Below are 14,631 nucleotides of genomic sequence, written 5' to 3'. Positions count from 1 at the left end.
CTGTTCAAGTCTGGGCCCAGAGGGAGACGAGGGATTCCAGTAGTACAGGTGGTGTTCCTCAAACCAAACAGTGCCGTATTAATGAGGGGTCCAATCATACCAGTGGATCTTGAACATTTTATTTAAGCAAAATAGAACATATCAGGGTGCATTGAATGCCATAAGGGAAAGGACAATTTCCAGAAATTGTTTCTGTTATACATGTGCAAGTCTGTATTGGATTAACGTGTGCAGTGCATTTCTTAGGGAGGGTCAAGTAAAAACAGACCTTGTGAAACCTTGGGTTACAGATAACCACATGCTTATACCTGAACTCCTTGAAGGGATTGATCATGCCCTGCTCACGTTTTTGTTCCTATAAAGTATATGGTAAATGGATGGGTTATGCATGTGTATGATGAACGGAATTAAAATGAATGGGCAGGGGCGCCTGGGTGGCTCAGTGGGTTAAGCCTCGTCTCCGGTCTTGATCTCAGGGTCCTCGAATCGATCCCCGCATCGGGCTCTTCTCAGCAGGGACCCTGCTTACCCCTCTCCCTCTGCCTGCCTCTCTGCCTTCTTGTGATCTGTCAAATAAATAAATAGAATCTTTTTTAAAAATGAAATGAAATAAATGGGCAGCCAAGTGGATGGATGAACGGACTCACGCAAGCGTAGGTAGATGGCGAGTGGACGGTGAAGAGAAGCATTATCGATGAAGGCGAAACCGCCTACAGAGTCAGTGCAGGGCATGCGGAGTCTGAGGGTAACTGAGTGGTCACAGAGTAAAAGTACCGGGAGAAAACTGGCTAGGAGGCCGAGGCTCCTCAGGCAACAGTGAAAGGGTTAACTAGTTTTGAGAAAAGGGAGGCACGCGAGCCCCCACGCGAGTCCCCCTAACCTCACAGTAATTGCACGCCGCCGCAAGCCCCACCCCGCCGCGATTCCGCAGGCCACGCCCCCGAGCGCGACCTCCGAGAGGAGGGCGTTCTTACTACCACCAAGATCTCTGGCTAGAAGGGCCGGAAGTGCACGAGAGCGCGAGCTTGGCCGCCGCACTCCGCCTCCTTCCGGTCGGTTCCTGGGTATTGGCTCCGCTGAGAGATCGCCGGGCCTTCTCTATCCTACTAATTGAAGCGGCGCTAACGCGACTCGGGGGAGTAAATAGATTCTCTTCCCACCTCGCCTATTCTCACCAGTCTTTTTTTCTTCGGGCCGGCTACATGGCTGGCCACGCTCCCAGCTGTGGTGTCCCCTGCGGCACCATAGAGAATGTGGTCCTCCGTCGGCTCAGTCTACCCCTTCCCGAGTGGGGGTTAGAGCGCCTACGTCATTCTTTGTCGCCTCGGGCTGGGTGAGGAGTGTCTACACCTGAGGATGCCGCCGCTGGGTCGGGCAAACACGGAGGGAAGCGAGAAACGTGTCAGGATCTGGGTGTACATTCTGAGCCTCAAAGGGAAGTGGAGGCTGCATCCTGGACCGAGGGCTTTCGTTCCTTGAGCTGGGAAAACCCTGCGGGAGGGGAGCCAGGCATCTTTTCGGGCCTGAGGAGGAAAAGCAGAGTTGAGAACAGCCTGGGGTCACAAGCGTAGCTTGGGGGCAGGCCCGCAAGCAGTCCCCCAGCTCCTCAGCTCCGAGCGGAGGCATCCACACCCACAGGCTGCACACTAAAAATGGCCGGCTATGCCACTACTCCTAACCCCGTGCAGACCCTTCAGGAGGAAGCGGTATGTGCCATCTGCCTGGAATACTTCAAGGATCCCGTATCCATAGGCTGCGGGCACAACTTCTGCCGAGGGTGTGTGACCCAGCTGTGGGGCAAGGATGATGAGGAAAACAGGGAAGTGGAGATAGATGAATGGGAGGAGGACGAGGACGACGACGTGGAGGGGGCCATCGGTGGATGGGACACCTCCATTCGAGAGGTTTTGTACCAGGGCAATGCCGATGAGGAGGTGTTCCAGGACCAAGATTATGAACTCTGGGTTGGTGACGGCGGCGTCAGGGACAACATGGACTATGTGTGGGCCCAGGAGGAAGAGGAGGAGGAGGACCGGGACTATTACCTGGGAGGCTTGAGGCATGACCTGAGAATTGACGTCTACCCAGAAGAGGAGATACTGGAAGAATACGACGAGGACGACCAAGAGCTGCATCCTGACACCAAACTGCATCCTCCGGCCCCTCCACGTCAGTTCACCTGCCCCCAGTGCCGAAAGAGCTTTACCCGTCGCAACTTTCGTCCCAACCTGCAGCTAGCCAACATGGTCCAGATAATTCGCCAGATGTGCCCCACTCCTTATCGAGGAAGCTGGGGGAATGATCAAGGTATCTGCTCCAAACACCAGGAAGCCCTGAAGCTCTTCTGCGAGGTGGACAAAGAGGCCATCTGTGTGGTGTGCCGAGAATCCAGGAGCCACAAACAGCACAGCGTGGTGCCGCTGGAGGAGGTGGTGCAGTATAAGGTGAGAGGCACAAAGAGGGAAAGGGGGTGAGGGCTTGAAGGGAGTGGAGAGAAAACAAGGGGAACTGGGAGAGATGGGTACTTGCTAGTTGAACCTCTTTTCTGTGAGAGATGAGGGCACAGTAGTGAAGATGGGCATAGGTAGGCAAATTGGTTGAGGCTGATTGGCTTCCCCTGGGGAAGCTGAGCAAAGACACAACAGTCACCAGAAACATACTACTGTTATTCCCTTTCAATCTCAGTATAGGTGACATATCCCTAGTTCTTGATTTCCATCTGTTGAGTCTTGAGTCTGTACCTAAGACTCCAGGACCCTTAACACACAGGAACAGAAAACTTGTAGATAATAGACATTCGGGACCTCAGAGCACAATGTCAAAACAGATGACTGGAGAAGAAACACACAGAAAAAACATAACTGGTATTGGTAGACTGAAATGCCTGGTCTAATTAAGTGGAACTGGCCACACCCCTTCCCAAAGTCTGAGGTTACTTCCTCATCCTCGGTAACAATGGATATAGGGAAAACAGTTTCCCTACAGAGGGAGGTAGAGGATATAAAAATGTTTTTACATCTTTTTAATGGATCAGAAGAAGCTTCATGCCGTGATCACTCTCCTTTCCTGGTATTTTATCACAGTAAAAGGAGTGAGGGATTTAGGATCAGATGACCTGGCTCTGCCACTTACTGTCTAATCTTGGGCAGGTCTCTACCTCTTAGTTTATTTTTCCCTAGGCTTAAGATTAAGAGATCATGTATGTGAAAGTATTTTATAAACCATAAAGCACTGAAAAAATGTCTGTTTTGATTTTCCTCTAGCTTGTAGTCTTTTCTTTGGGTTCTGATTTGATTAATACATTGCTTTCCTGATCGGAGTATTACAGGGTTGTCTCAATGACAGCTGGAATATTGTCTTTCTTACCAAAAGCCTAGGTGAATGGGACTCGTAGCAGTACCCAAGAAGGAAAGGATGTCTCAGGCCCATTAAAGTTTTGTCCTGAATATTAGCAGCTGCTCACATCTTGGTGTGCCTTATAGTTTATAAAATATCTCATGTTCTCCTAGAGTAGCGGTTTCCAAAATATGGGGATTGACCAATTAGTGGGTCTTAAAATAAATGGGTCATGACCAGCATTACTTTAATATTAAACAGAAAATATCAGAGTGCATGGAACACACTAAAGAAAACACTGTCTTTTGAAACTTTTCTATGTACAGGTGTATATACTTAGTCTTGAGAGTAAAATGTATTGCTTACTCTGGAGTGCAGTCAAAACATAACCAGAACACTGTCCTAAGACATCATATATTTGCTATTTCATTACCCTTCAACTTACAGTTACTGGTAAATGGACATATAAGACACAAATCTTAACTACAAATCACTGCTAATTTCATCATACGAACTTGACTTTACGGACAAATCCTAGCACCATGCTTTCCCCAGGGTAACAGAAGTTGCTGCCAGGAGAAACTGTCCTATACTTCTGGGTTTTAGCACACTGCCACTTATGTAAGGAGGTAAACTTTCAGTCCTCTGTTAGAATTTTCTGTAAGGATTCTGAAACCAAAATTTTAACTGAAAGCCAATTTAAACAGGAGAGATGGTCTTTTCAACCTAGGAAGCCAGAGAATACTCATTTGAAACTTGAGGGGTTACTTATAAAGCATACCAGTAAATATAAACACCAAAACCAAGTAAAACAAATTGGAGATAATCCCTTTCAAAATATATAGAGTATTTAAAAGGAAATTTAACTTTTATTTTCAAACCCATACCACAATTTAGGTAGGTGCTATTGCCACACATAGAATTACACGGAAGAGGTAAAAATTTTTTATGTATGTATAAACTTTTAGTAATTGATGACACTGTTTTGTTACTGCCTTTCATTGGTCAACATATACATTACAGAAGCATAACTTAGAATTTTACCTAATAAACTCTCATAACAATAGTTAACAATAAACTTTTTGTATATGGTTTATTTAATATTATGCATTACCCTTCTCACAGTTCTGGTTAGAGTGTATTCTTGACAGCTACCAATTCAACACATTTTTTATCTACTTTGGAGGTAAGCAAGCTTTTTAGTTTTAGGAACTGAGTAGGGTGTTGTCACTCATAGACTCAAGGACTAGTCTGATTTTTAGGAATAGGAGAGAAAGGCATTCTCTCCCTCCACAAATTTTATTAGCGCTGCAGATATGGGGAGAGTTATAGTTTATAAAATTGTATAGTTTATAAAATTAGTGTTGTAATGTTAAAAAGAAAAAATATTTCTTAAGAAATAAAGTTGGAAAGAACTCCTTTGCTGGTGGAAGTACAAAGACAGAACAAGAAGCGTTCAGAGTAAGGCCTATAATTAATGAAGTTGGACAGGTTGGGTAACTACATATGTTCACTGTGGGTATGGTGCTATTTATACTGCTATTTTTATAACATATCCAAGACAGTTATATTGTTTTGAGGTCAATGTTTTTTTAAAGTTTAATTTTGTATAAAAAGAGGCTTTTTAGCTCTGAAAGCTTACTTATTTACATCTTCCATTTTGTCCATCCCATAAGTTAGAGTTCATCTTGACTCTTCAAGCTAGAATCAGAGGATTATGAAAAGTAAGATCATTTAGATTTGACCAAGGGCACCATTAAATGGTGTCAGGTTTTAGGCGGCAGATGGGTGTATAAAAAGGAAATGAACAAAGATTTCACTTTTTGGGGTTCAGGCATAACTGGATGCCTATATTGCTCTGCCACCCAGCTGCCGCCAATAAAATCACTTCTCGTTCTCCACGAGGGACCAGATGCTTCCATCATCAGTACTCCTTTTTGTTTTCTCCTTTGAGGTAGCTAAAGATGGCAGCCAAAAATTTTTTTGAGGCTTTTATGAAGTATATATTCACATTATGATGCAGAAGATAGGGTCAACTTCTTCAGTTGAGTTACCTGAAAATGTTGGCCAGTGACACCATGCCAAACACTGTTAAATTTATGCTATAAAAATATTGGAGTATTCTGCAAAGCACAATTCTCTGAAGCTTTAAGATTGGACAGTATTGGATTATTAACAGCAATCTTCAAAGGCTATGAAAGCACAATATTAAATAGCCCTTTTAATTGCAAAGGAGAAAAAAAATGGAGAAACTTTTGAAGCCCTGCATTCCAAGTGCTGCCGCAACTTTAAGAGGAAATTGAGGAATTCCAGACTTTCATCTACTTCCTGCAGTCTTAACTCTGGATTGATGACTGAGTATATCAAACTTCAAGTTTTAAAAACTTCAGCTCATCTTTCTTTGCTTAGTTGAGAAGAATCTACTGATAAAAATGTGCTTTGCTTATGTTTAAAATAGGCTTTAAAAACTGTGAGTATGCTGGTTTCACAAGCCTAATACTTGACCACTAAAGACAGTATTTTTGAAGCTGTACAAAATGAACTGAGATGGAAGAAAGTTTTAATATTACAAGGGTATACATTACAGTAGTGTTTTAGATCTGGGTTTTTGGCAAAACTGAAGAAAACTGTGTTTAAGATGTACTATAACAATCAACACCAAGCATCAACTTCCATCAGCTGGCCCATAATCTACTGGAAATCTTCACCTTGCTGTCAGTGTAACCTTTGTGAAAAACAGTAGATTTGATCCCAGTTTGCCTTGATTTTTGAAGATCTGTTGAGAATCCTGTTGAAGAGTATTTTCTGTTACATACTGAGGTTCCTTGGTTGTCAAAGAACTGTATTCAGCTGAATTTGTGGACAGAATGATTTTGGAACACCAATGCAAAACAACATGTCTGATTTTGGAATACCACCTAAAGAGAATCTGTACTTTTAAAATTTCAAAAATTAAAACTTTCAGCAGAATTTAATGCACTGAAGCCTAAAATACACTGACAGTGAAATGTCAGAAGGCGAGCACCAACAATCCCCACTTGTTTTGAAATACCTGAAGCAAAACTTACCAAAAACCCAGCTACACATAGCAAACTCGTACTAAAAATGTCTAATTTGCTTTGCCATTTGAAGGACTAGATTCATGTTATTTCAAGAAAAAAGCATGAAATGTCCAGAACTATTTTGGGTGATTGTTCTTGACGTTTTTCTTAAAACCTACCTGTGGTAACTTTTGGAAAGAATGTTTTCACTGATATTTGGTCCTCACTGACAGCACTTCAGGAGGAGTATGTGGAAATCAAAGACTGATTGTTTTGACTAGAAACTTCCAGATAAATACTCTAGAGAAACGGAGATGTAAAATGTCTAAACAGATTAAAAGAATTTATTCCATTTTCTCTTTACATCTTAAAAGCTTTCTGGGGGGGAGGGGGTATATCTAGCTCTGGATTGAAAACAGTACCAAAGTATTATTAAAGCAGCCTGTGTTTTGTTACATTTTCTACACCACCCAGGAAAGAAAAGTTAAGGCTTAACAGTGACATGGTTATCACATCATCTGAATAAATTTTGGCTTCCAAAATTACCGTTGCTTTGATTTTTAGTCACGATTCTTAATTGTGAAATTTTAAATAACACTGAAGGAGGGGGAGTATGAGATTTTTAGGTATATGAAAAGTAGAGCTATGGGTTACAAAAACGTTGAGAAAAACTAGTATATCCATATTCACCAGATACTCATCTGTTTATTGACTGTTTTCCCTACTAGGTTCAGCTGTTGACTGCTGTATCACAAGTCAGACTGTTTAAACTTGCTCCTCGCTACTCCTGTGACTGTACCTGGGACCTCATCTTTATACAGACTTGCTACACATCTGAAGTCCTCATCTCCAGTTGCACTATGATCTTAGCTCTTAGCCTTCTAGTGCAGTCAAACACACTCCAGTTACACCTGTCCTTCAGTTTTATGGAGACCACAGTTCCACTGACTCCTTATTTTTTTCCTTCCCAATTTAATAGACACTTGCCAGCCTTAATTATTACCCACTGAGTCTGGACCTCATAAATAGTCATGACTTTAAGAACTGATCCACACTATAATCTAGACCAGTGTTTCTCAACTTCAGCACTATTGACATTTTGAGTAAGATAATTATTCTGGGGGGAGAGAGGCTGTCCTGTGCACTGTAGGATGCCTGGCAGCATCTCTGCACTCTATCCATCAGATATAAGTAGCACCCCTCCACCAGTTGTGAAAACCACAAATGTCTCCTAACATTTCCAAATGTCTTATGGAGAGGGGAGAGAGAAGCAGAATCATCCGTGGTTGAGAACTAATGGTCTCTACTCAGGGAAAGTGGTCAAATCACAGATGTTCCATTACCAGCTTTACTTATGCCCTATAGCCTGTGACTGACCTAGGTGTTTAAGTGTTCAGTGGAAGAATAGCTCCACCTAGTTAGAACATTATTAAACATAGTCTTAGCAGATTAACTGATATAACTCCTACTTCTTCCAGCTCTTGGCAAGCAGATGGCAGAGTCAGCAAACCTTTTTTTAAACCAGAGCTGCCTCTGTCACTGCCATTTGGGAGAACAAGGGCTATGACAGATAAAGCAGTATATGAAATGAAGATCTAGAAATGATTAATAAGGCAATCACTTCAGCAAACATCAGTTTCAGCAGGGCCATAGGACAGATTGTTGGTTTTGTTTTTTTTTTTTTTAATTTATTTGATAGAGATCACAAGGAGGCAGAGAGGCAGGTAGATAAAGAAAGGGGAAAGCAGGCTCCCCACTGAGCAGAAAGCCCAATGTGGGGCCCGATCCCAGGACCCTGAGATCATAATCTGAGCAGAAGGCAGAGGCTTAACCCACTGAGCCACCCAGGAGACCCATTTTTGCTTTGGTTTTTAAGTATTATGCAGAACTTATAAAACCAGAACCTGTCTGCTCCTGTTGGCTGTGTATGGCCCTGGATTAATACAATATAATATCAACTCCTAAAGCACTTCCTTAAAACCTAGTCTCTTCTGCCACTGGCCATCAACCTCTGGTCCCTATGCCATGCCTCCAGAAATCTTTATAGGACCTAGAGATTCTATGCTATTCCCCACCCCCAATCCCTGACCCCCCACCCCAGAAAGTTATCCTGTAACAGTGAAGTCATTACAAATATTTATCAACTGATAAAACAGGATAACAAAAAGGGGGACATAAGACCGCCTACTGTACAAAGTCTAAAAGGACTTTGCAACAGTGGAAGTGTTCTGAATCTGTGCTGTTTGACTTAGTAGGTATTGATAGCTACCTTGAGCTTGAACTCTTGAAATGTGTCTAGTCCAACTCAGGAATTAAATTTTTAATTCTATTTAATGTTAATTAACTTGAAATAGCCATACATGGCTAGCGGCTGTCAAATCACAATGAATTGTATAGTTCCACAGAAAGAAGGCAGGTTGAATTCTGATCCTTTCTAGGACTCTCAGGAGTAGAAGCAGTCCAAAGGGATGATGAAAAAGAAGTGAGACAACTCTTTTCCCAATCAAGAGATGTAGGCTCAAAGGTATTTTGGAGCATGGAAGAAAATATTTAAAAGAAGGCCTTCTTGTATTTTCTAAAAATCTGACTAAAACAGTCTTTTTTTTTTTTTAAGATTTTATTTAATCTCTGTCAAGTAAGATCTCTGACAGAGAGAGATCACAAGCAGGCAGAGAGACCGGGAGAGAGGGAGGGAGAAACAGGCTTCCAGCTGAGCAGAGAGCTTGATGAGGGGGGCTCGATCCCAGGCCCCTGGGATCATTACCTGAGCCAAAAGCAGACATTTAACCCACTGAGCCACCCAGGCGCCCCTAACTAAAACGGTCTTGAACAGTTCCACTTGTGATTCATGTGGATCACATGTGAGAAATGTGACAGGGGAGAACTCTAATAGGAAGTAGGTAAAATACAAACTGCGCTACCCTCTTCCCAAAAAAAAAGCCAGGACTGGGACCTCAAAATAGGAGGAATATAAGAATAAATAAGGTTTTATTTGGTCCCTGACTTTTTGACAATGGGATGTGGGGCAAAACCTAGCATTAAAGGAGGTAAGTGGGTTCTTCCCCTTTCTCCTCTCACACCCAGATCCTGACAGAGAGTGGTAAAGAGATCAAGGAGTCCTAGAAGGAAAAGTAGTGTACTGGCAGTGATAATGAGAAAAAAAGGAAGTTAGAGGTTTTAGGAATTACAGGGCTAAAAAGGAAGAGACTGTGAGAGCTAAAAGTGGTGACAAATTTAACTTTTAATCATAGTCTTTGCCTACAAACCAGAGTCCTTAGAGCAGTATGAGTACTCTGGGCAGGGGGAAATAGCTTATCTTGGCACGTTAGAAGTTGAAGATGTGACAGAAGACCAGCAAAGAAGGAAGGAAATGGCCCTCTAAGTTACTACTCTTTTCCCCACCTCTATGCCTCCAAAAGAAGGAGGAAAATGGCCTTAAGTAGATTTGAGTTAAAAACAGCCTTAAAACAACAGGGAGGGGCTTATTCTTATTCTTCCATAGCTTAGGCCTTCCTAATATTTTACCCCATACTAAAGGACTCATGCAGAGTTCATCAGAGACTTGACTGACAATTCCACTTGGTACCAAATCAGGGTTCCACAAAAATGAAAGACCAAGGCCACCTGCAAGAGGATCCCTGGAGGTCACATCCCTTTTTGTCTGCCATTCCCTAAGCACATAGATTTCTCTCTCTCCCCCCACCAGCAAAGGATGGAATTTCTCAGCAAGCTCTGGCACTTTAACCCAAGTATAAGCATAAAGGACTCTTTTCTCTTCAGCCAGCCAGCCTCAAAGTTCCATTTCAACATATTCTCCCAACCCTACTTACCAAATTCTCTTCCAGGTAAAAAGCTGAAAAAAGACACCTTGGGTCACCTTCTGTTTCTGTTTCTCCCTACCACCTAATGGTGTTTTAAATCCTTTAACAAGCCAGAGGCTTGCCTTCTCCTAGCATGTTTATAATTCTGCCTGGACTACAGCCCAGACCTGCTTGGATCATGCCCACTTCCACAACCTCTGACTGCATATCTGCTGAAACACCTAGGGCCTGGGGAATCCCACAGTCCCATCTCCCGGGGAAAACCCAATAGAATGTCTTAGATGCTTTCTAGGGGACTGTTAGACCTCAGATTTCTGCCTAAAGTGGACACTAAATATTTATCAAGACACATAAAGAAATGATAGGTGATTTTTTATAACATCTGTTCCTGGCAGTGATTTACCACATCCCTACCTCTCACCAGGAATGGAATAGAACCTACAATAAGAACAGAACTTCCCATGTTGCCTTCCAACCTTTTTGAGCTTAATTCTTTAGGCCTCAATCATGAAACAGTTTCTATAATCAGAGCCCAATTCTAGATACTGGAGTGAAGAAGGTGGGATAGGGAGGAGAGAGATGGATTAGAGATGTTGACTTGATCACTCATATGGCCAATGGAAAGTCCTCAGTGCCTCCTTTTATAGGACTCTCATGACCCTCCTTACAGAGACCCTCCTGTCCAGCTTCTAAATTCTTGTTTCTAGTCTCACTCTTCCAACCTACCCTCCATTCTGACAACAAATGATTGTCAGCAAAATCAAGTCTAAGCAGGAGAGGGATTAGACAATCCTAAAGAGACAATAATAGGCTTCAGGACAAAATTCCTTTCTAATCAACTCCTTCCTGATAGGGGCTCCCCGACCAACTTGGGTTTCACTCTCCCCTACCTTTCCATTTGAAACCATCTCCCAAACCTCTGCATGCAAACCACTCTAACACCTCTTCCCCATGATGATCCCTCTGCCTGGAACACCCTTTAACTACCTGCCCTTAACTACTTAGCCTATGAGGCTAGTCACCAAGATTAGAATCTTCCACAACCAAACCCTCTACCAGAGGATGCATCAGCCCAAACAGACCATCAGTCCCTGACCTCAGGGCACCGAGAAAAAGCCCTGAGGGATTCAAATAAGGGCAAACTGAGCTAAGAGCTGTGAAGGCCCCAACACCATCACTATGAGGACAGGAAACAAAGAGCCTAACCTAGACTCGAAGGTCACAGAGGGTTTCCTTGAGGCGGCAACCTGAGTTGAGACCTCAAGGAAGCTTAGATTAACGAAGAAAAGTGAGGGTGGGATATGGTGGGCTTCCAGGCAGAACAATGTGTGCATTCTGAGAGAACTGACAGATGGAGAAGCGGAGGGCCAGTGTACCCACAAAAGGAATACGGTGCATGCCAATGCCAACCACACAATTTGTGGAGGAACAGCAAAATGAAGGGAAGCCACTTGCTTTAGCTGACAGAAGCCCTCTGGTCTTGGCCACACCTCTTTCCCAAGCCCCTCACCTATCTCCCACAGTAGTCCTCACCACCTCATTGAAGGGAAGACCTTTTTCACCTCCTGAATGCTGGCAGGAGGGAATAGAGGCCTCTGTTCTTACAAGAGAGGTCATAGGCCTCTAGCAGGGAAACCAGAGGGACTTCTTCCAGCTGTGTCAATCTTAGGGATTGCCACCAGAAAAGGAATGGTGAGACAGGCATCCTTAGAAATTTCTCCTTTGTTTACCTTGTCTGGCAAATGAAGGTGGTGCCAATAGGGGCTTGGGAGAAAACAGGCAGCCCAGGAGACGGGACCAGAAGTGGGTGGGGAACTTACCAGAGGGGTGGCCTGAGGAGCAGAACAACTAGGCAGAGTAACTTTCCCCAATTTCTTCCAAGGTCGGGTGGGGCCCTCCAGCAGGTTTCCACCTTCAAGATGCCAGATCAAAGACACCTGGAAGGAAAAGGCCCTGAGGCCCCCACCAATGCCTACAGAGGCAGCAGACTGTTGTGGGAAGTGTGAAGCTTATAACTAAGATGCATCCAGCAGCTGAGATTAGTCCTCCCTCTGGAAGGGGCCAGGCTTGAGGAGAGAGTAGTCCAGGTGGGCCCATATGCCTAGCAGGGAGCCAGGGGGCCAAGAGGGAAACAGGCATGTGTGGGGCTCAACTCCAACTTGGGCTGAGGGGAAGGCTGCCGCTGCACTCACTCCATCTCTACACCTAGCTACACCAAAGTGTCCTGAGAGTCAGGGCCAGGCCTCCCTCCATTCAGAAAGGCCCCTCAGTGGTTTTATGGCTTGCCGGCATCCTCTCCAAGAGAAAAGAAGCCAGGCAGTGACTGGAAGGAAACTTCAAGGTAGAAAGCCCAATCCTGTGATCTGGTTGTTCAGGAACTACTACATTCCATTTCTCCCTCTCCTCTGTTGGCATTGCCAGATCGGTGCTGGTGGGCTCCAAGGCAAAACCCGAATTCCTCCCTTGGCCCAGCAGGACGGGGGAGCTGCCAGAACTGTCTCAAAGAGTAAGAGGCCGGTGTAGGGAGGGGCCCGCAGAATTGCTGGAGGCCAAAAACAGCTACAGAAAGTTTGCTCTGGTATTGGCAGCCTGAGGGGAGGACTCGGGGAAGGGCCTCCCCGACCCCCCACCCCCGCAGAAGGGGCCTAGGGAGGGCAGGGCTAGCCTGGGAACCGACCGGTTTAAGCAAGCCTGAGAAACCTGGAGGCTCATGAGAAACCTGTACTCCCGCGGATGCCTGGGTGGCTCAGTTGGTTAAGCATCGGCCTTCGGCTCAGGTCATGATTCCACATGAGCTCTTTCTCAGCACAGAGCCTGCTTCTCTCTCTGCCTGCCATTCCCCCTGCTTGTGCTCTGTGATAGGTAGACAGACAGACAGACAAACAAAACAAAATAAACCTGTACTACTGACCCTACTTCAGGGATGTTGATTCCACAGGGGCTCCCTCGCAAAATTCAAGAAAACAGAGAGCCAAATAAGATTTCTCCAGGGCGGGGGGGGGGGGGGGCGCGCACATGATATGACTAAGCAATGATCTCTTTAGAGTGTGAGTAGGAGATGAAGAACATGCATGTGTTCTTGAACTGAGAGCAAATCCTCTGCATATATAGGCCAACAGCCAGGGGAGTGTTTGCGCTGTGCATCTGCACTGGAAAATGCGTGAAATCTCTCACCCCTCCATTTGTCCCAACCGCCCAGAGTACTTGGCATGACCTGAGCTATGAACAGCAGCTGGATATCGGTGTGGGTCTCCCATGACCACAGGACAAACAAATCATGGGTGTTGAGTTGGGGTCCAGTTCAAGTTCAGTGTTGGAAAAGAGAAAAGGCAGCTAACTGGGGGTGTTATGGAGACAGGTAACAGGGACCCCTGAAACACAGGACCCCACCCTGAGAAGCCATGGCCCTTCGCCAAGCCTGCTGGCCCTCTGTCAACTGCTCCTCACCTCCATCTCACTGTTTGGCTTTCCCAAGCCCCCACACTCCAGCTCAGGACTTTTGGCACTGACTCCTTCTCCCCTCCCCCGCCCCTGCCATACGAGTTCTCTTATGAAATCTTATCTTCCCATATATCCACAGGGCTGTCTCCTACTTCTCCTTTCTCTCGTTGCTCCAATTTCCCTCTCAGTCTCCTATCCGCTCACCCCAGCAAATGTGAACTCCAAGAAAACCAGCTCCTCACCATTTTTATCACAGCTGTATCCCACAAGACTTAAAACAGAACCTGGTACCCAAAAGGTGCTAGAGAGTTTAAGTTTGCCTGCATTCATTCTGCCAGACATTGTTCTGGGTACTTTACCTATCTTAACTCATTTACTCTCCTCAACACCATTTTTGGTGGGTAATATTATTTCCAACCTCCTTTCACAAATGTGAAACGTAACACGTGTTACAAACAAAAAATAAATACTTACGTATAATCCCCCCCTTATTTTGCATAGATGACAGCGACTGCTATCACTCTGGTCTATGCATCTTCCCCTTAAAAAAAATTTGTGACAAGGGCGCCGTCTGCCAGCATCGTCTCTTAACAGCAAGGATGTGCGGTAGTGGGAGGCACCACATATTCACGTACCATGCGGTTATACGGGAGGCCGGTAAGCAGCCTGGGAGCCATGTTCCACTGCTTCCCCGTCTGAGGGGATACGCCTGGACCCCCAGACCCGCCGACCTTTCTGTGAGGTGGTGAGGCTCAAAGCCGGCTTTCCACCCGAGTCCCCAGAAGTCAGAGCCCGGAGGCCTTCCCTCTCCTTTTTGTTTCTGCGATGGCTCTCCGCACTCCTGCCCCGGCGAGAGCTGGGTAGCCGACAAGTAGCCCACAAGCCAGTTTTTCGTTCCTCGCTGGTTTTCCGCTCCGTAACCCATTCGTGCCTGAATCTCCGCCTGCACTAACTCCTTCCGGACAGGGAGTGGCTTACCCAATTTCCTCGGA

General features: G+C 45.0%; 1 protein-coding gene across 3 annotated transcripts; it reads left to right on the top strand.

The window, feature by feature from the left end:
- Window positions 1-1,522: 1,522 nt before the first annotated feature.
- TRIM52 (tripartite motif containing 52) lies at window positions 1,523-7,471 on the top strand. Of its 3 annotated transcripts, none has more exons than XM_032848026.1 (2): window positions 1,523-2,444; window positions 7,106-7,471. In XM_032848026.1, the coding sequence occupies exons 1-2, from the start codon at window positions 1,653-1,655 to the stop codon at window positions 7,385-7,387; spliced, it is 1,074 nt and encodes a 357-aa protein (XP_032703917.1). In that variant the 5' UTR covers window positions 1,523-1,652; the 3' UTR covers window positions 7,388-7,471. The 3 variants fall into 3 exon arrangements, with proteins under 3 accessions (XP_032703917.1, XP_032703919.1, XP_032703920.1); XM_032848028.1 differs by lacking the exon at window positions 7,106-7,471 and adding an exon at window positions 5,206-6,772; XM_032848029.1 differs by lacking the exon at window positions 7,106-7,471 and adding an exon at window positions 5,171-5,191.
- Window positions 7,472-14,631: the final 7,160 nt, after the last annotated feature.

The sequence above is a fragment of the Lontra canadensis genome, unplaced genomic scaffold (assembly GCF_010015895.1).
Source record: "Lontra canadensis isolate GAN:19392208 unplaced genomic scaffold, GSC_riverotter_1.0 scaffold199, whole genome shotgun sequence".
Lineage (NCBI taxonomy): Eukaryota > Metazoa > Chordata > Mammalia > Carnivora > Mustelidae > Lontra > Lontra canadensis.
Note: the sequence above shows the minus strand (reverse complement) of the source record. Positions and strands in the feature narration are given on the sequence as shown.